General features: G+C 49.8%; 2 protein-coding genes across 7 annotated transcripts in view; one reads left to right on the plus strand and one right to left on the minus strand.

Annotated features, from left to right (window-relative positions):
• The first annotated feature begins 1,484 nt into the window (after positions 1-1,484).
• On the plus strand, positions 1,485-10,016 carry STARD5 (StAR related lipid transfer domain containing 5). 3 transcript variants are annotated; one of them, XM_043489442.1, is made up of 6 exons: positions 1,485-1,636; positions 2,294-2,343; positions 2,700-2,832; positions 5,794-5,911; positions 7,021-7,114; positions 9,401-10,016. In XM_043489442.1, exons 1-6 carry the CDS (start codon positions 1,613-1,615, stop codon positions 9,546-9,548), a joined length of 567 nt encoding a protein of 188 aa, XP_043345377.1. In that variant the 5' UTR covers positions 1,485-1,612; the 3' UTR covers positions 9,549-10,016. The 3 variants fall into 3 exon arrangements, with proteins under 3 accessions (XP_043345377.1, XP_043345378.1, XP_043345376.1); XM_043489443.1 differs by having other exon boundaries at positions 1,501-1,711; positions 9,465-10,016; XM_043489441.1 differs by having other exon boundaries at positions 1,504-1,711.
• A 1,609-nt stretch (positions 10,017-11,625) lies between these two features.
• The window catches only part of IL16 (interleukin 16), a 112,549-nt gene continuing 97,319 nt past the window's right edge, over positions 11,626-26,855 (minus strand). For 3 of the 4 annotated variants that reach the window (XM_043489437.1, XM_043489440.1, XM_043489439.1), the window contains 6 exons: positions 23,934-25,020; positions 22,870-23,038; positions 19,155-19,256; positions 15,233-15,491; positions 14,886-15,008; positions 11,626-12,106 (listed from right to left, as the gene is read on the minus strand). In XM_043489437.1, the coding sequence (XP_043345372.1) occupies positions 11,913-12,106; positions 14,886-15,008; positions 15,233-15,491; positions 19,155-19,256; positions 22,870-23,038; positions 23,934-25,020 (1,934 nt within the window). In that variant the 3' untranslated portion in view covers positions 11,626-11,912. The remainder of the gene's footprint in view (positions 12,107-14,885; positions 15,009-15,232; positions 15,492-19,154; positions 19,257-22,869; positions 23,039-23,933; positions 25,021-26,855) is intronic. The other variant, XM_043489438.1, reaches the window with a different exon arrangement.

The following is a 26,855-nucleotide window of genomic DNA, read 5'->3' on the forward strand; positions in this document are numbered from 1 at the left end:
TGCTCAAAAGCACACAGTGAATTGTGCATGAAGCCAGGTTTAGAACTCTCTAACTCCACATCCAGCCTCTCAACACCTGGCAGTCCATCACATCTTCCATGAAATGGTTTCAAGTAGTCATTTTCTTTACACTATTTTTTAAAAAACTTGAGATGAAACAATATGCACCCAAAACAGAATATAAAAACTGATCTCAGTGTTGATCTTCTCAAATATTTAGTTGGTTATAGCTCTGAAAAGGGGGTCCCGGGTGGCTCAGTGGCTTCCCTCATAGCTCAGTCAGTAAAGAGTCTGCCTGCAATGCAGGAGACCTGGGTTCCATTCCTGGGTCAGAAAGATCCCCTTGAGAAGGAAATGGCAACCCACTCCAGTATTCTTGCCTGGAGAATTCCATAGACAGAGAAGCCTGGCAGGCAGTCTATGGGACTTGATAGTCTATGGGGTTGCCAGAGTCAGACACGACCAAGCACACGCAGCAGCAGCAGCTGCACTTGGGTTCCATCCCTGGGTGGGGAAGATTCCCTGGAGAAAGGAATGGCAACCCATTCCAGTGTTCTTGCCTGGGAAATCCGATGGACAGAGGAGCCTGGCAGGCCACAGTGCATAGGGTCGCAGAAGAGTTGGACACGACTTAGCGATTAAACGACAACGACCGCGCTGCGAAGGAGGAAAGGAGCTGAGGGGATGTGATCCCACTCACTCCTCCAAGGTGGAGGCCACCAGAGGCACAGAACTCTGCCATCTCTTAGCTGTGCCCAGCTCTGTCCCAGATGCCAGCGCATCCCAGACATCCCTTAGAGGTCTTTCAGGCACCTCCTACTGAATGAGATCAGAACTGAACGCACCATGTCCCCCCTCAACCCTGTCTCTGGCCTCCCTCGCAGTTAAGCTATCAGCGGCTCAAGCCAGGTGGGAGTCATGAGCTTCCTACTCCTCCAGTCTCCACCATCTTTCACAGAGATCTCTATGTTCTAGCTTTCTAAACACTTTCCGAGGGTCCTCTTCTCTCCGCCTACACCACCACCCCCTGCTCCAGGCCACCCCCATCTCTCCCATGACCGCTGCAGCTTCCTAACTGCCCCCACCTCCACCCCCGTCTCAGCGCACACTGCCTCTCCCACCCCTACAACAGCCGCCCTAGAAAGGAATATCTGGTTGCAATTTCACCATCATCCGCCCTGGCAGAAAGCCTCTGCGCACTCAAGACAAAAGTCCACTATGCTTACACAAGCCTACGAGGTCGTCCAAGACCTGTTCCCGCCCTCTTGGCTCTCCACCACAGGCCCTCCCAAGTTCCGGCGCCCCCAAGCCCCTCCCTGAGCTGGGACGGGCGAAAGGCGGATCCCGCTGGACCTTGCAGGGGGAGCCCTGGACCAGCCGAGGCTGAGCGCGTAGTGCGCGCTGCGGGGCCGGTCTATCTCCGGCACTGCTAATGTCAGAGTAGGGTGGGACCTATCAGAAGGCCTAAGCCAATCCGAGATCGGGGGCGGGGCTGGGGCGGGACTCTGGGCTCCAAGCCAGGCCCTGGTTTTCCGGCTTTCCAAACCCAAGTGCGGGGCCGCGACCGCACACCCCGCCTGCGACCCCTAGGCCTCGCGCATCTTTCGGCGCAATGGACCCGGCGACGGCCGCGCAGGTGAGCGAGGCGGTGGCGGAGAAGATGCTCCAGTACCGGCGAGACAACTCGGGCTGGAAGATTTGCCGGGAAGGCGTGAGTGAGGAACGGGGCAGAAAGGGGTCGTGGGGCCTTTGCTCACTGGGGCTAGGGTCTCAGAAGCCCCTAGGCTCCTCCTCTCCCAAGAGGTTTTCTGCATTCTATCCCCTGGAGCTAGATTGAAGAGGAGATTCCACTGGGGGTTGTTTCCTTAAAAAAAAAAAAAATAGGGCCAGTTGTGCCCACAATGACCCCCAGGGGTTGAGTATGTGTCCATTTCACTAAATGACTTAGCCAAGGTCACCTGCTGGCAAATGGTTAGGGTGGAGCGGGAAGCACCAAACAGACCTAAATTGTCCGAGAAAACAAGATGCATGGTGGTTTTTAAAGTGATTTGAAAATCTCCAGTGCTCTAAAGCTCTTCCAGCAGCCACACGAGATCCCTTTGTCCACCGCATCCTCCTGGAGGCAGCTTTGTTCAGGACTAGTCCCCACTCTGTCACGAATCAGTTGGGTCTCACCTTGGAGACTTGCATCTCTTGAGGCGCTTGACTTTTCTTCCATAAAACAGGGGATCGGGCTCTATCTCCCAAGAGTCCTTCTAGCTCTAAAATTGTGCGATTCTGTGCCTTTTGACAGAACGGAGTTTCAGTTTCCTGGAGGCCATCTGTGGAGTTTCCAGGGAACCTGTAAGTGCATGCCTTGCTCAGAGCTCCTTAGGGTGTCACACCTCTCCCGATGTTTCTGTGGGTTTGCTTCCTCTGAGACGGCAGTCCATCCTAGCACCTGGAATCAACTTGCCAGTCATCCTCCGGAAAAGCTTCTGCATCTAACTAAATCATTTCCTCAAACTGTATTCTTGTGAAAGCTTAGCATCCGTCTGTTTCTGCAGGCCCATGGGGAGGTGGGCCAGTAGATGTCAGCCCCTTCTCTGCAAGGCTGTCTTAAAGAAGAGTGGCACACATGGCTTCTAGTCCTTCTGTGTAATCCCAGGATAAACAAGTTTGGTTGATGCCTTAGGGTCACATTGCTCTTTGTGCTCCAGGTACAGAGGAAAAGGCATTGTGAACGGGACACCAGAGCAGGTGTGGGACTGCGTGAAGCCACTTGCTGGGACTTTACGAGCTCAGTGGGATGAGAATGTGAACAGTTTTGAAATTATTGAAAGCCTCACTGATGTAAGTCTTTCCAAGCACTGTTATCCAGACACAGTAAGCTGACTCTGTCCCCTCTGTGAAGGGTCAGTGACACCTTTAGGCAAGGGGTTGTTGTTTTGTTGCTAAGTTGTGTCCGACTCTGCAACTGTAGCCAGCCAGGCTCCTCAGTCCATTGGATTTCCCAGGCAAGAATACTGGTGTTGGTTGCCATTTCCTTCTCAAGGAATTTTTCCCGACTCAGGGATCGAACCTGCCTCTCTTGCATCTCCTGCATTGGTAGGTGGATGCTTTACCACTGTGGCACCTGGAAAGCCCTAAGGCAAGGGGAGTGCCCAGCAAATAGGTTGTGCACTGCTCAACACTTAAACCCAGCCTTAGCCCAGGTATAGGTATGTAACAGTGAGACCCAGAGAGGTAGAGCTGCCCTAGACAGAGCTGAGAGAACCCGGCAGTGGCTAATGAAGGCAGGAGTGCAGAGTGAATGTGAGCTCTGAGAATGGTGAAGCAGCCTGGATTGGACGCATCAGCTCTAGTTTGAAATATTGCCCCTTGATGGGACCATGATAATGAGTCCTGGCCAAAGACTCAGGATCCTCTGCCAGCTGTGAGGCTGTGCCGGGGGAAAATTCTGGATGCCAGTTTCTCTGCTGATAAAACATGTGGTATCTAGCCTAGTGCTGCCCAGTAGAACTTTCTGCTGTGATGAAAATATTCTACAACAGCGCTGTTCAATACAGTAGCCACTGGCCCCAGGTGGCCACAGACATTTGAAAGGTGTCTAGTTTGAAGAAATAGTTAATTTTATATAATTTTCATGATTCAGTGTAAATTTAAATTGCCATGTGGAACTTGTGGCTGCCATATTGGACAGCAGAGATCTAATTGGTCCTGCCCTGGGATCCTCTGTAGTGTTAAGCATGTGTGTGTGTGTGCTAAGTTGCTTTGGTTGTGTCTGACTGTTTACGACCCCATGAACTGTAGCCGCCAGGGTCCTCTGTCCATGAGATTTCCCAGGCAAGAATACTGGAGTGGGTTGCCATTTCCTCTTCCAGGGGATCTTCCCAACCCCGGAATTCAACCTGGGTCTCTTGCATTGGCAGGTGGATTCTTTACCACTGAGCCACTTGGGAAGCCCCATAGTGTTAAGAATCCACCTCATTTTGATTATAGAAGTTAAGGAGGAAAAAAAAAGACAGCCAAAAGAAATGAAAAAGTTGCCTTGAGGAAATGTTGCAAAAAAAAATTTTTTTTTGAATGGTGCCTTGATTTTGACATCTGTGGACCTAGTACCCTCTTGGGTGCTTCTATAGCAGGTGTTAGGAAACCTCAAGCCATAATTCTTTACTACTTGATCGTCAGGAGCCAAGTGTTCTTAACCTTCACCAGGAATTCACATTTCAATTCATCATCACAGGAGTTTATGTCAGTGTTTCGTGAAGGGTGGGGTACAAGGTGATAGGTCTTTAACATTTGAAGCTGAAGTTCAATCACACCTAGTGAGGTCACTCCATTTCAAGCCTTCAATCTCTCTGATAACTTGAAGCAGAAAGTCTCAAGGGCTGATGTGCCTTTGACACCTTGCTAATCTCCATGATGACAGACAGCTGGCCTCAGGCCCAGAAACAGAACCCAAGAATTCCATGTGTGTGTAGCAGTTGTCTTTTATTTATGCCAACTGATACCTTCTTTTTCATTTCCAGCAGTTAAATAGCTTCCTTTTAAAATAAGTTTAAGTTTTAAAAAGTGAGCACATTTAGATAAAAAATATTAAGTGAATGGGCTTCCCTGGTGGCTTAGATGGAAAAGAATCTGCCTGCAATACAGGAGACTTGGCTTCAGTCCCTGGGTCGGGAAGATCCTCTGGAGAAGGGAATGGCTACCCACTCCAGTATTCTGCAGAATTCCATGGACAGAGGAACCTGGCAGGCTACAGTCCATGGGATCACAAAGAGTCAGACACAACTGAATAATTAACACACATTAAGTGAATAATGGGATAGGCTCTCCCTGGGACTGTCCCATCTTGGGGCCTGATCTTAGGACCCTGAAAGGACTGACGTCCTGCTGGAGCAGGGGAACCATGGGATAAAGCACGGGCTTGGGGGGTCCTTGACTTGTAAAGTGGGGGAATGGACTTGGTGGAATATTCTGAGACTGGGTGAAGTTCTAGGGGTGTTCCCTCCCAGGGCTGGGGCTGGGGGAAACCAGAAAGCTGTGCAGGACACATATTTAAGGAGGCACTGTTCTCAGGGTTGGGCAAGAAGAGCAAAGGCAGCCTAAGAAAGGAATGGGTTCTCTTGCCTCAGCCTAGACCCAGCCCAGTTCAAGTCTCTCCTCTCCACCTTTAGCTTTGCAGTCAATTCCTTCATCTCTACAAGCCTCAGTTTTCTTCTTTGGTCAAATGGGTACATGAAACCAGTTTCTCAGTTGTGTGGGACCACTGAGAGCATTGTCCATAGACTCAGTGGACATGAGTTTGAACAAACTCCGGGAGGTAGTGAAGGACAGGGAAGCCTGGTGTGTGTTAGTCCATGGAGTCGGTGCAGAGAGTCGGACAAGACTTAGTGACTGAACAACGGAGAGCTTTGTCCAGCCAGACTCTTATTACATGCTCCACCAGTGACAACTCTCATGATCCTTTTTATTTTTTAAAATATTTATTTGTTTTTACTTTTGCCTGAGTCAAGTCTTAGTTGCCGCAGGCCAGCGCTTTGTTGCATCATTCAGGCTGCCCTTGTTGCCCAGGTCACAACCCAAGATTTTGCTAACTGGGTGTGTTCCCATGACCCTTGGCACCTCCATCCGGGGAAGTTCACTCCAGACCCTCTAGGTCACAACGCCACCTTGCTGTCAGTGCTGTTCCCATCTTCCAGAGCCGGGGTTATTGGGACCAGATGCGGGGGTGGGTGAGCTCCGAGGAGTCAGGGCAGGGAGCAGACGCCTGGCCATTGCACGCAGCTGGACCCCTTTTTCCTCTGACAGACCCTGCTCTTCAGTAGAACCACCACGCCCTCAGCCGTCATGAAGCTTATTTCCCCCAGAGACTTCGTGGACCTGGTGCTAGTCAGGACATACGAGGACGGCACCATCAGTTCCAATGGTGAGTGACGGTGGCCCTGCTTCGAGGTGGTAGTGGGCTGCTGGTCTCTGTCTCCCCCACACCCGCCCAGTTCCTCAAAGAAAGCCCACCAGCTAGAAACCCCTGGGGCATGCACAGCCTGGGCTCGTTTTTCTGTGTTCCCCTCCCCTTGTCAGGTTTGGGGGGATTCTGTGCCAGGGAGATCTGAGATGAGAGCGTCCATACATGTCATTTTAGTTTGAAGACACAGATTCCATCAGCACCCTGTTTTCATTCCTGCTGAGGTGCATAGTTCGTACCCCAGACAAGCAGGCTATGGTTTGGCTCCAGGGAACCCAGGGTGTGATGATCCCCTGCACCCATGGAGCACCTTCCCATGAGGACTATGGCGCTGTCAGCTCCCCCACTTCCAGCCAGGAGCAAAGTTCCTGCCTCTGCACTTTTTACGGTTCCTCCTGCAGAAAGTGCCAGCCTGGCTGCTCTCCTGAATATCCCATGTGGGGGGGGGCAGGTGATGGCACCTCCACACCTCTGTTGGCTGGGATTTGAGAGGGGGACCTTCTTCCTTCTACCCTCGAGCCTGATGTCTGAAATGTTCTTTCTTTTAAAGAGAAAAAATTGTATTTATTTGGCTATGCAAGGTCTTAGTTATGGCATTTGGAATCTAGTTCCCTGCGTGTGTGTATGCTCAGTAATGTCCAACTCTTTGTGACCCCCTGGACTGTAGCCCACCAGGCTCCTCTGTCCATGGGATTCTCCAGGCAAGAATACTGGAGAGTGTTGCTATGCCCTCCTCCATGGGATCTTTCCGACCCAGAGATGGAACCCACCTCTCCTGCATTGGCAGGTGGGTTCTTTACCACTGGGCCACCAGGGAAGACCCTGAAATATTCTTTCCTCTAATACACTGGCAGGTTGGAGAGGGTGTGTGTGCATGTGTGAGTGCAGAAATGTGTGGGCACACATACGTGTGAACGCGTGTGTGCAAGGGACAGTGGAGCGGCAGTAGGGAGAGCTCAGGCTCCAGGTGACTGGTCTGCATACACTCTGGGTGCCTGGTAAGGCCCTTCAGCCACTGGGGCCCGATTGCCCAAAGCTGTAGCTCCCTAACCCTTTACTCTGTCTTCCAGCTACCAATGTGGAGCATCCATCTTGTCCCCCGAAACCGGGTTACGTGAGAGGATTTAACCATCCCTGTGGTTGTTTCTGTGAACCTCTGCCAGGGTAAGGACAGCCTCCAGAATGAATGACGTGCTGAGACCTCACTGTGGCTTCACTGAAGATGTCCTGTTGTTGTTGTTGAGTCGATCAGTCGTGTCCGACTCTTTGCAACCCCAGGGACTGCAGCATGCCAGGCTGCTCTGTGCCTCACGTCTCCCAGAGTTTGTTCAAACTCACGTCCATTGAATCGGTGATAGCATCCAGCCGTCTCATCCTCTGCCTTCCCCTTCTCCTTCAGTATTTTTCAGCATCAGGTCTTTTCTAGTAAGTCAGCTCTTTGCATCAGGCGGCCAAGTATTGGAGCCTCAGCTTCAGCATCAGTCCTTCCAGTGAATATTCAGGGTTGATTTCCTTTAGGACTGACTGGTTTGATCTCCTTTCTGTCCAAGGTGGAGGATGTTCTACTCAATGGCAACATTAATGATGATTCCCAATAATTAAAATGCCTTACACCTCTGTAGGCCTTGCTGTTACAGAGTCTGTGCAGGGTCACAGGCTGGCCATGTAGGGTCTGGGCACCCAGTGTTCTTGGGGTTCTGAGAGCGCTCCACCAGCTGGGACCAGCCAGGAGCTTAGCTGTCACCACCCTCAGTCCCCCCACTGGTGCTCATCTTGTGTCCCCTCAGCAAGGAATGAGGTTGAGATGCTCTGGCCTAATGGGTGATTCTGAGAGCACAGCATGAGTCAGCCCCAGAACTGAGCTCAGAAATGGTTCTGTCCCTGTGTTCTCACAGGTCATGGCCAGGTTTTTTTGTTTTTGTTTTTTTGCCATACCGAGCAGCATGCAGGATCTTAGTTCTCATATTTTTGGTCTGAGTCTCCACTGTTACTGTTTAGTCACTCGGTTGTGTCCAACTCTTTTGTGATCCCATGGACTGTAGCCCGCCATGGTTCTCTGTCCATGGGATTTCCCAGGCAAGAATACTGGAATGGGTTGCCAGTTCCTTCTCCAGCACATCTTCCCGACCCAGGGATCAAACCCACATCTCCTGAATTGGCAGGTGGATTCTTTAACGCTGAGCTATCAGGGAAGCTCTCATTTACACTCTTCAGTATTATTCAGGGCATCAAAGTGTTTTGTTCATGTGGATTATATCCATCAATATTTACTATATTTGACATTAAACCTGAGACATTTTAAAATATTTATTTTAAAATAATGATACATTCATTAGAAGTGACTCATTGGAAAAGACCCTGATGCTACGAAAGATGGAAGGCAAAAGGAGAAGGGGATGGTGGAGGATGAAATGGTTAGGTAGCATCACCAACTCAATATGAATTTGAGCAAACTCCAGGAGACAGTGAAGGACAGGGAAGCCTGTCGCGCTGCAGTCTAAGGGGTTGCAAAAAGTCAGACATGATTTATCAACTGAACAACAACAACAGCAATTACATGATAATGTAAATATTGTTGTGAAAAATAACTATATTTTTCAAAAGAAAAAAATAGTGGGGAGTGGCCTTGTTTTACATTTGAGGAAATATTAATGTCAGGCTTAATAGAAGCTCACATCTGCTTCTACATTCAGTCTGTTGTGATGCACACATCAGAGTCTTTGGAAACTGCCCCCCACCACTGCCCCAGCAGCGAAGCTGTTAACAATTCCATTCAAATAAGATGCTTAGGGACCTCCCTGGTGGTCCAATGGCTAAGACTCCATACTTCCAATACAGGGGATGCAGGTTCTATCCCAGGCTGGGAAAGTAAGATCCCACATGCTGTGAGGCATGGCCTCCAAAAATTAAAAATAAATAAACAAATAAAAATGCTTGGTCTCCACAAAGCCCATGCCTTCATTGTGCTGGCCATGGGAAAAATTTGTGAGAATAAAGTACAGGCTGAGAGAATTGGAGTGGAAAGGCAAATCACATCTTAGTGCTGTGAGAAAAATAGTCTTGACCTTGAAAAGCCCTCGAAAGGGTGTTAGGAACTCCCAGGAGTTGCCAGACCTCTTGCAGAATCACTGCCTTCAGTGGTCGGAGGGCAGCATCGTGTCTCTTTCTCCCAGGGCCCAGCACTGGAGTAAATTCTCTGAAAGACTTTCCCGAGTGAATCAGGCACAGGGAATGAATGGCCTTGCTGGGATGGAAATGGGGGCATGTCCTCACTGGCCATCCATGTGGGGCCAGGGAAGCATGCTTGAGAGGACCCGCTTCCATCCTGAAAAGAAGCAGGCCCAGAGGGGACCCCTGGGCAGTGAACCCAGCAAAATCCCTGGGTTTGAAACACTTCCCTGAGTGGGCCTAGGTTCTAGATACCTAAGAGCCCTGTTTTTGTTTTCACAGGGAGCCAAACAAAACCAGCCTGGTCACGTTCTTCCAGACTGACCTCAGTGGTTACCTCCCACAGGGCGTGGTGGACTCCTTCTTCCCCCACAGCATGGCTGGGTTCTATGCCAACCTTGAGAAAGCAGTGAAGAAATTCTTCGGCTGACAGCCTGGCTGGTTGGCCGAGCACTGCCGTGGCTCGTGCAGAAGGGCAGTTGTTGGGACACCCCTGGAGAGCCTGGGAGCACATGGGCTCCTTTGGAAGACACCGATGGAAAGTTCGTCTCCAGGGACATCAGCCAGGGGCGACCCTGTGTCCCCTGCTCCTCCATCTACTCGGGTGGGGCTCTTGTCATCCAAGTACACCTTCTCCAGCAGGTGCATCTGATCCCCCGACCACCAGACGGGGACTCTGCCTGGGCACCGTGGGACACACTAGGGTCCAAAGCCTTCCTCTGCCGGTCACTCTCAGATATCCCCCAAAACCTGGCTTAGCCCCTTTCTTGCATCCGAGCTCTCAGTCCTGTACCTCAGACCCCCGGATGTATGGTGCTGGGCCAGCCTTCCCCTTAAAGATGTCAACCTGATGTTTAAAAAATGAGATGAACCTTCAGGAAAAACACTTTCAATATTCCTTTTGTTGTCTCTTTTATTCAAATCATTTTTCTTTATTTTCCCCCTGCATGAGTTAAATTTCATGTGCCCCAGGGAAACCAGGCAGTTTGAATCTGGCCCTGGAAGCACTCTGGAATTGATTCTGGATGGAGCAAGCCTACAAGTGGGATTTGAGGAGAACCTCCCCTCCCTTGGGCATTTGCCTTTTCTTGTCCTTGGTTATGGAAGGTGGAGCAGGAGTCTTCTGGCCTCCAAGCCCTGGTAGGGCCATCGGCTGTTACCAAGTCCATGGGATTTCCCAGGCAAGAATACTGGAGTGGGTTACCATTTCCTTCTCCAGGGGAGCTTCCCAACCCAGAGATCAAACCCATGTTCTCTTGCATTGGCAGGCAGATTCTTTACTGCTGAGCCACCAGAGAAGCCCTGGTCAGGGGATACTAAGTGTTGCTAATCAATTTCCTTGCCCCGAGCTCAGCAGTCAGGCGCTAAGTAATGACCACAGCGGTAGCTTCCCCACAATGTTCTGTCTGCATTTAAAAGCATCCTGGCCTGTTGTGCACATGCTTGTTGCTCAGTTGTGTCCAACTCTTTGTGAATCCACGGACTGTGGCCCACCAGGCTCCTCTGTCCATGGCATTCTCCAGGCAAGAATACTAGAATGGGTTGCCATGCCCTCCTGGCAGGGAATCGAACCCGAGTCTCTTGTGTCTCCTGTATTGCAGGTGGATTCTCTACCTGCTGAACCATCGGGGAAGCCCCATCTTGGCCTATTGGTCTCAACCAAATCACAGAAGAAAGGACTCACTCTGTATCATTTACCAGCTGGACAAGTTTCTCACTGTCTTGGGTCTCAGTGTTCTCATCTATATAACAGGAGTTATATCACGCTCTGGTGGTCCACGCTCTGTAGACACTGCTGTGATTACTGAAGACAACGTCCACTTAATACCAACACGGTGCTTGGCACATGGGAGGTAAATGGCAGCCATGTGTATTTCACCCTGTCAGACTCAGGCTGGTCTATTCTGTTGGCACAGCTGAGCACACATAGAGTTTCACTTGTCTGTTTACTTGCTCTGTCACTGGGTACCACCCCAGCTAGGAGCGCTTCTCCAACCCCAACCAAAAACAGTTTTGCAAATGCACTATGTGATAGACCATATTTTTCAAAAATAGCCCAAGCCGCCTTTCCCCTCCCCTTAAACCTGAGCAGGCCTGGGCCAGCTCTGACTGATGGATCACAAGAGAAGTGATGCTCTTCAACTTTGGAGATAAGGTCACATCAAGGATGCAGCTCCTACCTGGCTCTCACACTCTTGGGGGACACCCAGTCATGTATTGTGAAGAAGCCCTGGCCACAGGGAGAGGCCGCCTCCAAGTGTCCAGGCCAATGGCTCCAGCTGAGTTCCTAGCAGCAGCCAACCTCAGTGACCCGTGTGTGAGTGGATGACCCTAACAGTGGTTCTAGCCTCCAGCCTGTGAGTTGGCACCAGTTGATGTCAAGTGGAGCAGGATGAAGGGAACCCCCTCCAAGCAGGCCAGCATTGCAGACTCATGAGGAAAACAAAGGTTAGGGTGGATCGTCACCCAGAGACAGGCCTTAGAAAATCTGCAGAGCAAGCCATGGATTTCATATCCAATCATATATCCATTTTATTTACAGCACCACAGTATTATCACTAAGCTCTCTAGATGCAGTCTGTCATTTGTATCGGCCACCCCACTGTGACTGTGCCCTAACTTCTGGGACCACCCTCTCACTGGGTGGGGTCCCAGAAGGTCCAGACCTGGGCAAGCAGCCACCGGGAAGCACACCTGTGCGTTCCCCCATTGGGTGGGGTTAGCTGTGACCCTGAGAATTAGCAGTTCGGGGACCTGCATGTGGTAGGCTCTGGCATCTGCACTGGTGCTGGGCCTAGGGATCTCCAGCAGCTGGGGTCCCCTTGGACTGCAGGCTCTTCCTCCTGAGGACGATCGTCACAGGGCCATCAGGCAACGCCTTGATGATGTTCCAGGCTTCAAACCGCGTGAGGCCCTGCATGGCGGTGCCGGCCAGGTGTAAGATTTCATCTCCCGGCTGGACTGTGTCACTCTGTTCTGAGGCCACCCCTGGGATGAGAGAGGAGAGAGTGGGTGCCTTGAGTGACAAGGGAACAAGCAGTCACCACCTACCCTTGGCCTCTGAGGAGCCAGGACAGCTCAGAAGGGAACTGGAGCCCATCCCTCTGGAGCTCAGTGGTCGATCTAAAGCGAGGCCTCCAAGGACTTCCCTGGTGGCCCAATGGTTAGGGCTTCACCTTCCAGTGCAGGGGGCACAGGGTCAGTCCGTGGTCAGGGAGCCAAGATCCTGCATGTTGTGCAGTGTGGCCAGTAAATAAACAAAACAGATCAAGCATCTAAACAGACATTTCTAAAAAAAAAAAAAAAAAGCTAAAATATACTGGGCAATTATATATCACAGGCTTTGTGTTAACACTCAGCATTTATGGCAAGAGTCCTAGGACTCTAGTAGCTCTGTTACTGTTCCCTTTTCATGTGGGAGGAAACCAAGGACGCAAGTAACTCACCTGAGCTTCGAAGCTGCTGCGTGATGGGGTCTAGGTTTGAACCAGACTTTGTGGCTCTAGAGTCCACATCCCTTGGCCCCACATCACCCTGCAGCTGGCAGGCTCATCCCCGTGTAAGCAAATGGGACCAAGATGGTGAAGTGACTCGTCTAAGGTCATGCTGCCATTGGTGGCAGAACTAACACTAGAATCCAGGTCCAGTGACTTGGAGACGTATGCTCATCACAAATCAACTTTCAAAAGTTAAAAATACTGGGAATTCCCTGGTGGTCCAGCGGTTAAGACTTGAAGCTTCCACTGCAAGGGGTGTGGGTTTGATCCCTAATTGGTAATTAAGATTCTGCAAGGAAATAGCAACCCACTCCAGTGTTCTTACCTGGGAAATCCCATGGACAGAGGACCCTGCAGGCTACAGTCCACGGGGTTGCAAAGAGTCGGACATGACTGAGCACACATACACACGTGCTATGCAGTGTGGTCAAAAATTAAAATAAAAAGTTAAAAATACCTTTCCCAGAATTGAGGACTTCCCGGGTGGTCCAGAGATTAAGAATTCATCTTCCAATGCAGGGATTGAGGTTGGGGAACTAAGATCCCACAGGCCTTGGGGCAACTAAGCCCATATGACAACTAAGCCCTGCATGACACAACTAGAGAGAAGCCCATGTGCCATAACTAAGACCTGATGCAGCCATAAATAAATAAGGTGAAGTCTTGGTTAAGAATAAAAAAAAAAAAAACCCAATTCTATATATACATATATATTATATATATATAGCTTCTCCAGAGTTGGAGTAAACATAGCATCCTTCGTAAGCTCCCATGTGAGCCTCAGCAGTTGTAGCAGGCCTCCCAGAAACAAAACCAGTCTGCAACGGGGCCTCCCTGGGGTACAGGGAGCAGAGCTAGGAAGGCCTTTGCATTGCAACACTAAGAGCCCAAAGACCCCCGTCAACAGCTCTTCCTATAGATCAGGAGCCTCAGGCCCAGAAGACAATAGTCACTGGCAGTTAGAAGCAGAGCTGGAGGGCTTCCCTGGTGGCTCAGTGGTAAAGAATCTGCCTGTCAATGCAGGAGACATCGGTTCGATCCCTGATAGGGGGAGATCCCACATACTGTGGAGCAACTAAGCCCATACACCACAACTACTGAGCCTGTGCTTTAGAGCTTGGGAACCTCACGTGCTGCTACTATTGAAGCATTCGTGTTATGGAGCCTGTGCTCTGCAACAAGACGCCACTGTAATAAGAAGCCCGTGCACTTGCAACTAGAGAAAAGCGTGCATACAGCAATGAAGACCCAGCATAGCCAAAAAAAGAAGCAGAACTGGACCAGATCCCAGACCACGTGACCCCTCGTCTACAACTCCTGGCTCTGGGACTCAGGAGGTCCAGCTTGAGAAGCAGTGAAGAATCAGGAATGATTGTATATGACAGCTGCAGGCCATTCATTATCTTCCCAGGAAAACTCAAGTAACCTCCAACTAGAGTTGGCTTGCTCCCCAATCCATGATGAACAAAATCTCAACATTTTGAATAACAGTAGGAGCTGATGAGTCCAGGATTAGAATGAGGTGAGTGAGGCTGGGTTCTGCTAGTGGAAAGTCAGACTGTGTTTTGTTCATTGTGGGCTTTTTGAATTAATTTTGATTTAAAAAAATATTGCATTGAAACAGTCTGTATCTTGATTACTGAATATTTTGGCACCCCCTTCAATATTGCACCCAGGACTTCCCTGGTGGACCAGTGGATAAGAATCTGCCTGCTAATGCAGGAGACGTGGGTTCGATCCCTGATCCAGGAAGATTCCTTATGCCAAGGGGCAATTAAGCCTGTGCACCACAACTACTAAGCCTGAGTCCTCTAGAGCCCCAGCTCTGCAATGAGAGAAGCCACCACAATGAGATGCCTGCACACCGCAACCAGAGAGTAGCCCCTGCTCTATGCAACTAGAGAAAGCCCACGAGGAGCAATTTAACAATTTAAATTTGTTAAATAAACAACAAAAGATTTTTAAAAATTAAAAAAATGGCACTCAAGGCCTCATGTACTTCACCTTGGTCCTATCCCTGCCAGGCTGAAGCCAGAGCAGGCTGGGTCACTTACAAGGACCCAGCAAAATAGAGGGATTATGGGGATGTCTGAGCCAAGGAGAACAGGGAGAAAAAGCAAAGTCAAGTTCGTAAGAGGTCTGCCTGCCTCCCAAAAGGGCCTGGGGTTGTGGGAAACCGATATGCCCTGTAAGGCCCTCAGAAGCCTGTGGGCTGCCTGGTCCAACACCCACAACTAGAGCTGAAGCTGAAAGGGGGACCCACATCGCACCTTTGAAGATCCTATTAACCGTCAGAGGCTTGTCCCCATGCAGGGAGCCCTTCCCTCCTTCCAGGCTGAAGCCCAGTCCCGCAGAGGTCTTTTCCAGGGTCACCGTGCAGACTGTGGCCTCTGCTGATGAGAAAACACAGAGGTTTGTTAGGGATGTTCTCCTTCTGGGTATCAGGTGAGCCTGGCTGATGCTGCCAGGGAACTTGTGTGCATGTAGGATTCACCTGTGTGTGCATCGCCCAGCTGGCTAAGTGTTCTGAGGACCAGGAATGGCCCTGCCAGCGCTGGCCTCACACATCCAAAAGTGATGTGGCCCACAAGGCTTCTACCAGGCAAGGAGAACTTACCGGATTCTATGGAGATGTCACTGGCCACAGAGGCTGAGCCTGAGGAATCAGTGGAGGAGTTGAGGTCGGTTGTGGCCTCCAGAGTCTGCCTCCTGGTGACGATCACAGCTTGCCTGGGCTCCCGAGCTTGGCGGAGGATAGCCAGGGCATCATTGTGTGTGGCTCCTTTGAGAGACTTGCCGTTGATGGAGAGAACCTCGTTGCCCTTCTGAATGGTCCCTTCCTGGGAGGCCAGCCCGTTAGGGAACACCCTGTGAACCTGAGCAAACCAGAGGAGATCAGGACCCAGGACTTACCATATTGGATCCGGATTCTTGCTGGAGGAGGATCACGACCAGTTAAACCCAGGTTCTTGTTGTTTAGTTGCTAAGCGACCACCTCTTCTGTGACCCCATGAACTGTAGCCTGCCAGGCTCCTATGTCCATGGGATTTTCCAGGCAAGAATACTGGAAGGGGTGCCACTTCCTTCTCCTTGCATCTTCCCCACCCGGGAGTCAAACCTGTATCTCCTGCATTGGCAGGCAGGTTCTTTACCACTGAGCCACCAGGAAGCCCAGAAGATTCTTTCAAAGAAAATAAAATGAAAGATGTCCTAGCTCAGGGCTGCCAGCCAGCTTCACCCCCTTCTCTACCCAGAGCAGAGCTGCCAGCCAGCTTCACCCCCTTCTCTACCCAGAGCAGAGATCATTAGCAAAAGTGGCCAGACTGGCCCTCAAAATTCTTTCCAACACAACCTCCTAGACTGTATTGCTACAATCCTAGTTAACATTTGGTCACACTCTTTTGCCCTTTGTGCTATGCATCAGCATTCTCCCAGGGAAACTTTCTTCAAGCACTGATTTTGTGCCATATTAATAGACATTGTGTTAGAGAAGTTTCCAAGGTCTAAGAAAATTAAGAACATTGGATAAAATACAAGCTCTGAAAATGTCTACCATGTAAAAAAAATATTAGAGACTCTATAGTGCAGGCTGGCATGATAATTCTCTAAGAACAGGCCAAATAATATAGTGATCCCCAAAAGGTTCAGCAAAGCATTCTTTTTTTCATAGAGAAATTCTCAGGCCACATGTTTCACAGAATGCAGAATTATTATCCTAGGAAGTCTGAACATTTTTAAAGCTCCTCCCCTAGAAATTCTGATCCTTAATTCCAATTAAAAGAGACCATCACCCACCTAAGTTCCCTTTCTGAAAAATGTGTAGGATTTAAAAAAAAAAATCTCATGTCTTTGCCACAGTTGTCTTCTTTTTTTTTCTGTAATACATTTTTTTTTTAACATGTATGGGGCTTTTTATTTTTGGCCCCACGGAATGTGGGATCTTAATTCCCTGACTCAGGATCAAACCCACCGCCTCTGCAATGGAGGCAAGGAGTCTTAACCACTGGACTCCCAGGGAAGACCTGCCTCAGTCTTTTTAATGATGTAAATTCTAATGTGCTTAATTAGGAGGACTGAATGACAGCATGAGTGGGCAATCGCTAAACTGTGCTATGTGTTGTTTTGCTGTTATCCTTTGATCAAGGTTCTTTGTTTCTCTAAATAGTTTCAGTGTTGGAAAAATTCTGTTATGGGGTCAGATGTAGTCAAGATCCTCTGATTAGGAGACCTGAGTAGGAGGCAGAATTTCTGTTCTGCATCTCCATCCATCCTCCACAAATGAAGCAAGCATGCCAACGATCCCCCATCCTGAGGCATGGGGAAGAAAGCTTGCACGTCAGTGGGAGCCCAGCTTGTTCTTGATAATGGACGGTATTCAACGTTAGTTCTCTTTGAATGAATCTGGAAAGGAACAGAAGCGCTCAAACATGGAAGGAGAAAGGGGAAGTTCGGTGCATAGGATCAGCCGACGTGTACCGCTCCTGGCTTTTGAGGCAGTGTCAGGGGTGGCAGCCGAAATGGGTGCAGAAAATTCCCCCCTCCAGGGCAGACCCACAGATCCAAAGTGTTGTTCCCACAGGCAAGCTCTCTCTTCTGCTCTTCAATTAGGAAGCAGACTGTACCGTCCAGAACGTCTTTATGGTGATCTGCCAGTGCTCAGTGTCAGAACTAGGTCCTCATGGGTTTTATGTGCTTTTTTGTGGTGGAGAGCTTGCTTGCAAAGAAGGAAGTTGCTGCTCACACACGACTGACTCTGAAATGACTGAAAGCAGTGTGCCGAGTTACCCTGCATACCAGCTGGTCCTGCGAGAACAGGGGGCTGGACCTCGAGATCTGAAGCCTCGGGTACATCCTGAGCTGTGCTCTGTGAATAGCAACAGAAACAGCTTCCTGACCTTTCCAGGTGGGCCCCACCACCCGCCGCCAACCATCAGATCTGCTTCACCACCGTCTGTGTTAACACACCCCATCTCCCAGTGGGCAAACCCAGGAAAACAGCCTCCTGTACCACACCCGCCTGCCCAAGGCCTCTTTCTGTCCAGGTGGGACCTCTTTCCATCTAGATGTGCTGTGCTATCTGTCACAGCCAGGCCTTCAATCCTTCCTGTAAAGCCTTTGGCACAGGCTCCTGTGGTCATAAATCATTCTTGTCTAAACATTGGTGGCGTATGTATGTCAAGCACAGGGAGCTCAGGTCAGTGCTCTGTGATGACCTAGATGGGTGGGATGGAGTGGGGAGTTGGGAGGGACATCCAAGAGGGATGTATATATGTATATGCATATATATATATATATGCATATACATATATGTATATACATGTATGTATATGCATATACATATATGTATATATGCATATACATATATGTATACCCATAGCTGATTTGCTTTGTTGTACAGCAGAAACTAACACAAACATCGTAAAGCAATTATACTCCAATAATAAGATAAAATGTTGGTTGCTCAGTCGTATCCTATTCTTTGTGACCCTATGTACTGTAGCTTTCTGGGCTTCTCTGCCTATGGGATTCTCCAGGCAAGAATGCTGGAGTGGGCTGCCATTTCCTACTCCAGGGGATCTTCCTGACCCAGGGATCAAACCTGGGCAGGTCTTCTGCATTGTAAGCATATTCTTTATTGTCTAAGCCACCAGAGAAGCCCAGTGGCTTATAAAGTTAAAAAATTTTTAAATGTTGGTGGCTAATAGGTTACTAATCTCTATTTCCAAAAGAGACATGACACTGAAAAAAATTTGTTTTGAATTTTCTTCCTGTTGTCTTGCTGTTGAGATGAAATTCACATAACATTGAATTAACCTGATAGCTTAGTTGGTAAAGAATCCGCCTGCAATGCAGGAGACCCTGGTTTGATTCCTGGGTCGGGAAGATCCGCTGGAGAAGGGATAGGCTATCCACTCTAGTAGTCTTGGGCTTCCCCGGTGGCTCAGCTGGTAAAGAATCTGCCTGCAAGGTGGGAGACCTGGGTTCGATCCCTGGGTTGGGAAGATCCCCTGGAGAAGGAAAAGGCTACCCACTCTGGTATTCTGGCCTAGAGAATTCTGTGGACTGCATAGTCCCTGGGGTTGCAAAGAGTTGGACATGACTGAGTAACTTTCATATCACTTCACTTCACTTCAATGAAGTGACATTTACTGTGTTGGAATTTTTTAAACGTCTCTCCAGGACCTTCAAAAATGGAGGCATTAAGGCTTTGACTTCAAGGAATTCTGATAAAACAGCTTGGGGGTGAGGCTGAGATGCCTGTAATGTTTTTTAAAGTTCCATAAGTGATTCCGATTTCTTTGGGTAAATTAAAGTTGTTTTGTGTACACAGAGACCTTTTTAAAGTTAAGGATCATGGGACTTCCCTCGTGGTCCAGTGGTTAAGTATCTATGCTTCTCTAAGTATCTTAAACTCCTGCAGTAACCTCCTGCCCAGGGCCTGGGGTTATGCATTCCTCTGATCCCCCTCCTGATAAGTGCTCCCCTCTCCAAGGGTCATTGCCTCTGGCTCTGATGAACCCCATGACTGGGCCACTCACCGTGATCACCTTGTTTTCTAGATCTGCTCCTCCTGCCAAGCTGAACCCAAGGCCAGCCCCTTCCTCCTTGTGCAAGATGGTGACATGGATGCTGTCTAATTGCTGCAGAAGGAAAATATATATATTAAAAACACTGTATTGCAAAAGCATGAACAATTTAGCAAGTATTCTTCTTCCCCTCTGTTCAAGTTTAATAAAACTACAGAAGATCAAGATTAAACAAGTGTTCTAACATCAGGCTGTGTGTGTGCTTAATCATGTCTGACTCTTTGCAACCCCATGGACTGTAGCCCACCAGGCTCCTCTGTCCATGGGATTCTCCAGGCAAGAATACTGAAGTGGGTGGCCATTTCTTACTCCAGGGGATCTTCCTGACCCAGAGTTCAAACCCACGTCTCTTGCATCTCTGGCATTGGCAAGTCGATGCTTTACCACTAGCGCCACCTGAGAAGCGTAACATCAGGCTGATTTGCTCTCAAATCGCAGCTTGTCCATGTTCCCAGTTGTGTCAAACCCATCTCATTATTTAGAAAAAGAAAACTTTCTGGGAAATCATGGGAAGTTCAAAAGAAAAAGAAAATGCATGTACGGCAACCTGTAGAGTTCTTTTCCTCTCCTGTATAGATGGGGCTGGATGCTACTGAGTTAGCTGGAAATCGAAGTTGGGACAACACAGCTCTGCCACCTGGTGTGGGATGGGGTCAGCCTGGAGAACTCTGGGTCAGCAAAGCTGGGGTGGTGCAGTTTTGCAGGAGTTGGTGGTTCTGTTTTACACCTGCTGCTCCATGGGGCACAGCAGCAGCATTAAGGAGCCCAGCTGGCTTCTCACCCTAGAACACACATGCGTACACATACACACACAAACACGCATGCCCATCCAGGCACACACACAGACACACACAGAGTACTTCCCAGCCTGGACCTGGGCTCACCTGGAGCCAGAACAATCCCTCTGCAGTGTCTAAAGTCAGAGACCCTCGTCTGGTCTCAATGGCGGTGGGGTGGGTGTCTCAAACTCAAGTGCATCCAGGGCCCAGGCAGACCACTTAAAAGAGCAAAGGGGACAGATGTGAGAGAGAGAGTGGAACTACAGAAAACTGAGAGCACATCGGCTCGAGAGGACCCTCTGCTCCTAGGAATGCAGACCAGTGCTCCAGGACCACTCATGCCCTTTATAAAAACAAAGAAGCCAGGAGACTTCCCTAATGTCCAGTGGGTACGGATCTGCCTTGCAATACAGGGAACGTGGGTTCCATCCCTGCTTGAGGAACTAAGATCCCACAAGCCACAGGGCAACTAAGCCTGCAAGTTACAACTAGAGAGTCTGTGAGCCATGGCTAAGACCTGACGCAGCCAAATAAATAAATATTTAAAAAGAGAGAGGGGGGAAGCCAGAATCCAGGTTTTGATTTGGGTTTGATGATATTTAGAATATTAATATAATACTGAGCTTCCCTGGTGACTCAGACGATAAAGAATCTGCCTGCAATGTAGGAGACTTGGGTTGGATCCCTGGGTCAGGAAGATCCCCTGGAGAAGGGAATGGCTGCCCGCTCCAGTATTCTTGCCTGGAGAATTCCATGGACAGAGGAGCCTGGTGGGCTACAGACCATGGGGTCGCAAAGAGTCAGACATGACTTAGCAACTACACACACACACACACACACACACACAATATAATACTTTTTAGACAATCACCAAGCAGACCAAATACAACACACCTGCAGGCTCTCAGGCCACCAGTTTGTGCCCTGGTACAAAGGAATAACCTTAAATCAAAAATTCACTTGCTGTGGCACCACCAGAGCCTCTGCTGTGCTGCTAGCTCCACGAGCCTTTGATCTGGAGTCCCCAAGACCCAGGGGGGGATGAAGGGATGAATAGACTTCACTGTCCCCACCTCTACTGCAGCACTCACCCAAATCTCCCAACTTGTCCCCAGGCATCAGCTTACTTGCCTTGTAAGAGCCCTTTGTCAAGTTTAAAAGCAAATACTCTCCCAGGGAGGCCCCAAGAAGGACAGCTATGTATTTTACACAGTACTTTGTTGCTGTTGTTCAGTTGCCAAGTCATGTCGACTCTTTGCGACCCCATGGACTGAAGCATGCCAGCCTTCCCTGTCCTTCACCATCTCCTGGAATTGCTCAAACTAATGTTCATTGAATCCTTGATGCCATCCAACCATCTCATCCTCTGTTGCCCCCTTCTCCTCCTGCCCTCAATCTTTCCCAGAATCAGGGTCTTTTCCAGTTAGTTGGCTCTTCACATCAGGTGGCCACAGTATTGGAGCTTCAGTTTCAGCATCAGTTTCAGTCCTTCCAATGAATATTCAGGGTTGATCTCCTTTAGGATTGATTGGTTTGATCTCCTTGCAGTCCAACGGACTCTCAAGAGTCTTTTCCAGCACCACAATTTGAAAGCATCAATTTTTCAGTGCTCAGCCTTCTTTATGGTTCAACTCTCACATCTGTACATGACTACTGGGAAAACCATAGCTTAGCCTCTGTTATTTTGCTGAAATCAGGCTCTGGGTAAGATGGTGCCAGTGCACAGGTGATGAGCAAGAGCCCCAGAGGCCCAGGACATCTCAGGCTCACCCATGCCCTTGATCTAGGGCAGCAGTCCCCAACCTTTTTGGCACCAGGGACCAGTTTCATAAGAGACAATTTCCCCACAGACTGGGGGAGGGTGATGGTTTCAGGGTGATCCAAGTGCACTACATTTACTGGAGCTCCACCTCTGATCATCAGGCATTAGATCCTGGAGGGTGGGGACCCCTGCTGTAGGGAACGCTGGCTGTGCTGCCTCCTTACCCTCTCCTCCCAGTCTGGATAATTCCAGTGTAAACAGCCTTTGTGGACTGGGGTCTCCCAGACGGATGCAAGGCCCGTGAGGCTGTGCTCGTCTGAGCTGAATGAGCCTCAGCTCTGCCTGACCACTTCCTCTCCACAGACTTTTGGGTCATGCTCAGAAGGCATAGGGGAAGTGGGACTTTCAGAATGACTTGACTGAGTGTGGGAGCCTTTGCAAGTCCTGGGATCAGTCACCTCTTGGTGAGCAGGGCAAGTCTTCAGGCAAGAACTCAGAATTTATGATGGACAGCTTACTCACAAGCAGCATCACCCTGGAGATGCAGGCCAGGCAGGCAGCCAGGGGAACGTGGAGATAGAAAACCTTAACTCTGTGACCTTGAACCTCACCTTTCTCCTTTATTAAATGATCAAAAAGATACAACTCTATGATTGAAATCACTTCATGAACGACAAAGCTCCCTACACTGGAAGGTCTGATTTTGGTCCAGTGATACAGCACCCCTCTGCCCTGGGCAGGGCACAATCTGACTCTGGTATCTGCCCCTGGGAACCACTGTCTCGACTTCAAGGATCCCAGGGCCACATGGGTTGCTTCTCCTCCGACCTAACTGAGGTGACCACACTGCTCTGAGCAAGGCCTTCATCTCTGTAAGTGCTAAGTCACTCAGTCATGTCCAACTCTGAGACCCATGGACTGTAGCCCACCAGGCTCCTCTGTCCATGGGGTTCTGCAGACAAGAGTACTGGAGTGGGTTCCCATTCCCTTTTCCAGGGGCTCTTCCTGACCCAGGGATCAAACCCATGTCTCTTAATGTCTCCTGCATTGGCAGGTGGGTTCTTTACCACTCGTGCCACCTGGGAAGCCCTTCATCTTGGTAAATGCCCATAAAAAAGAAACCTACCTTTAATGTAGCTTCATCCAGAACCTTCACTTCCTCTATGAGCTTCTTTAGTTCCTCTGTGCTCAGCAGGGAGATAACCGATTGACCGGGCTGAGGGGTGCAGTGGTCACAGTCGTTGGCTTCCGTGGACTCATTGAGACCTTCCGTGTATTCTCTCAGCTCTGAAAGGCTTGGCAGGGAGGAGAAGCACACAGTATGAGTTGTGATGCTAACAAGAGCTAACAGCCTTTGCATACCTACTGTATTACCGGAGGGTGCTAATGTTCATTCTACAAGTACATGCAACAATTCTATGAATAGATACTAGCATTTATTCACCATAGAGATACAGACATTGGGGTTCAGGAAGGTGGGGAAACTTGTCTATGGTCATGTGGTTATGAAATGCCAAGATCTGGAATTTGAAATCACAGATTGTGGTGTGTCTGACTCTGAAGTCTGTGTTCAAAACTTCACCCTGAAGTATAACTGATGCTTTGGGCAAATCTGCGTTTATATGACCACCAAGAGTGATGTCCTCTCTCTCTCTCACACACACCCACATACTCACCCACACACTCACAAGACTCATACACTCTCACACCCACACACTCTCTCTCTCACACACTCTCACACACTCTCTCTCTTATGCTCATAAGAACAGGTGATGACTTCCTTGGTGGTCCAGTGGTTAAGAATCCACCTTACATTGCAAGGCACATGGACTCAATCCTTGATCTGGGGAAGATCCCACATGCCACAGAGCAACTAAGTCTGTTTGCCACAACTACTGAGCCTACGCTCTAGAGCCTTCAAGCCACAACTACTGAAACTCATGTGCTTAGAGCCCATGCTCTGCAACAAGAGAAGTCACTGCAATGAGAAGCCTGCCCACCACAACTAGAGAAAAGCCTTTGAAAGCAATGAAGACCCAGTGCAGTCAAAAAATAAAATAAACATTTAAAAAAGAGAGAGACAGAACAGGTGGAATAATCCTTGAGCAAACCTGAGAAACTTTTTAAAGACACAGAGGATTGTAAGAGGACGCAAGATGAGAGAGGTGAACACTGGACGGAGACACTCACTTGAGAGAGAAGCCGGTGTCTGAGGCAGGAGCTTCGGCAGAACTATTTGTGGGGTCTTCACCGAATGCTGCAGGAGGCAGTACCCCTTCTTTGGGGCTGCAGGGCGTCTGGCCGAAAGAGAGGGAAGACGGGAGGCACAGCAGGGACTTCATGACGGCCGAGGACACTTGGCTGCTGATGGAGTAGAGTTTACTGGTCTTCTCATCCAGTGGCTTCATCTCGCAGGACTGGGTCCGGCTCAGGGGGAAGCTCCGAGCCCGCTGACTTGGCATCTTGACCACTGGGCCTCGGGGTCCCTCCATCTGTGTCGCCAGGAGCCTTGAGAGAGGGTCGGGGTCGGGGGAGAGGGTTTTCTGGCCGGGCTGCTGTTCCAGGGCAGGGTGCCCCGACACGCTGGGGTCGCTGGCCTCTGGGGTGGCCGGGGAGGCGGGGGGCAGCTGCTCTGGCTCTGGCCGCTGCTGCTCCATGGTCGGGGGAGCGCCTCGCCCTGAGGGACCAGAAGCCCGCCCTCCCTCTTGCTTCCCGGGAAGTTCTGCTGCTTCACCGGAGGAGCTGGAGGCCTGGAGACTCAGTCTCTGGGCTCCTCTGTCAGGCGGGTGAGCAGAGCCGAAGGTTTCAAAGGAGCTGATCCTCTGCTTGATAGAGGACGAGGCCCGCGGGGGTGGCCCGGGGCGCTCCCTGGAGGCGGGGGTCGGCTGGCAGGAGGCGGCCATCTCTCGCCTGGAGTCCGGAGCACGATTGCTCAAACCTCTCAAGCTTTGGCGAAACCAGGCTGGCTTGGGGGCTACTGGAGGGCCCTTCTTCGCGGTGCTGCCGCCCGCCGGCTTGTAAGCTTTGGGGCCGCCACCCGTGGTGTCCAGCTTCGCGGCAGCCCCGTCTGGGTGGCCTCGCATCCCATCTTCCTCACCCCGCAGGGCGTCGGGCTGCAGCGGCAAGTGGTTGTGGTTCTCACTCATGATGGGGCTAAAGAGATTTTTGATGCAGTCAGAAATTCTAACCCAAGGGTCTTCGGCTGTGGTCTCAAGGCTATAGTCCATCCGAGCCTGTCTCCTAAGCAATGGGTGTTTTACAGGGGACGTTTGCGTCCCTAGGGGGCAGAAAGAAGGCCAGAGCTGTGTGTTATACCTCGTTGTGGGTTTTCCTCCTAAGTTCTACTTTCAAAGATGAACAGCAAGGATTCTAGGGGAGGAGATGAGCAGAGTGGGAGATCCCTAGCTGGATAAGCTGCTACCCCAGGTGCTATCACCTGGCGGAAGCGCACACAGAACCAGGGGACCAGAGGTGTGAGTTAATGCCACAGCATCCTAGCGTTTTACAGCTAGAAGGGTTCCCACAGAATACCCAGTCTGATCTCTGATGCTGTGTAACTGAGGAACCCAACATTCACAAGGATAAGGGGTCACCTGTTGGCAGAGCCAAGACCCCCATCTCCTGACTCCCCACTTTTGTGTCCTTTCCACTTTTATGTCCTTATGTAAGTCCCCTCCATACAAACCTTCAAGTTGCAAACTTTCAAAGATGCAAATGTGTGTTCTCATGTCCAATCACGTGAGTTAGTTCATATGTCTGGTGTACATTGTCACATGTGTGCGTTCTCTACAAGTGCTTGTGCTTGCGTACACTTTACCGTATAGGACTGTACAGAGGACAGTAGTGCAGTGTCTTTATTTCAAGCCCAGAATGTCTGGAAGCAAGCATAAAAGCAGTGGTGATGTAGCTGGCACTACTGTACTTTTCAAGATACTGTACTGCCAGATTTAAAATGCTTTATTTTTTGTGTTTATTTTTTATGCATTATTTTTGTGAAAAATATTATAAATCCATTACAGTACAGTACTATGTAGCAGATTGTGTTAGCTAGGTACCTAGGCTAACTTTGTTGGACTTAGGAACAAATTGGACTCAGGAACGTGCTCTCAGAACGGAACTCATTCGTATGTAGTGGACTTACTGTGCTAAGTAGCCTCTTGGATAACTCATTAAAACTTTAAAGGTCAAAACAATTCTCAATCCTCTTACCATTTAAACTTTTAAGCCATGAGTCACACACTGACAGCCTTAATTGGTTTGGACCACCCACGTCACTGAAAAGCAATGCAGGCCTGAAGGACTTCAGACAGGTTGCACCCCAGCTCAGTGGGGTTACAGCCCTCTCTCTCACCCAGTCAGCATTTCACACATTAAAGTATCATCTGGTCCCTGAAGTCATGTCAGTTTGCTACTCTCCCTACTCAAAGACTTAACCAGCTTGCTCAGCAGAGGAACGTTCCCAGCCCAAAGAGTCAACGAGAGATGAGAAGGCTCCAGGGAGAAAGAAGCTCTTTACCAGTGATTTCACAAACTGGGCTGCACACTGGAAACTGGAGGATCTAAAATATACTGGGTCTGATTTAATACACCTGGGATGAGCCTGGGTATTGGCACTGGGGCAGCCCCACAGGTCCTTCCAGCCTGCTCTAGCAGGCACACCCAGTCAAGTTCAGGCCCTCACCCCTGGGGTCAGAAGAAGGGGAGCATATGTTGGTCTTTCTTGGAAGCCCATCATGAACAAGCCAGGACAGGGGAGGCTCTGCCGCCCGCCACTCTTTCCCAGGGGCAGAGGGAGGCTGGCTGCCAGGTCCTGCACAGCCGAGGAGCCAAGTTCATGTGTGGCCCTTCGGTCACCCCAGGCCTCATTGTTCTGGTGCCATGCTCTGGGTGGTGCTTGGTATCAGAATTCAGCCCAGTGTAAGGAAGACATTGATTCCTCCTGCGTGTTGTTCCAAGGCCAGCCCTCAAGCTACAAACCATGCAGGGCATTAAGCCTGGAAGACCCCAGTGAGACCTTCTGCACTGTCCTGGAGGCCGGGGTGGTTAGTACTGACTCTGGGGCTTTACTAGGTGTGTTTGGCCCTCTCAGCCTGGTCCTGTATTTATGCATTG

Source organism: Cervus canadensis, chromosome 17 (genome assembly GCF_019320065.1).
Source record: "Cervus canadensis isolate Bull #8, Minnesota chromosome 17, ASM1932006v1, whole genome shotgun sequence".
In the NCBI taxonomy this organism is placed as follows: domain Eukaryota; kingdom Metazoa; phylum Chordata; class Mammalia; order Artiodactyla; family Cervidae; genus Cervus; species Cervus canadensis.

Bases quoted from the DNA above. Each gene is read 5' to 3' on its own strand.
- STARD5 (XM_043489441.1), top strand. From the start codon at position 1,613: ATGGACCCGGCGACGGCCGCGCAGGTGAGCGAGGCGGTGGCGGAGAAG. The intron at 2,344-2,699 runs GTAAGTGCATGC...TTTGTGCTCCAG, and splicing joins GTGGAGTTTCCAGGGAACCT to GTACAGAGGAAAAGGCATTG. The intron at 7,115-9,400 runs GTAAGGACAGCC...TTGTTTTCACAG, and splicing joins TTCTGTGAACCTCTGCCAGG to GGAGCCAAACAAAACCAGCC.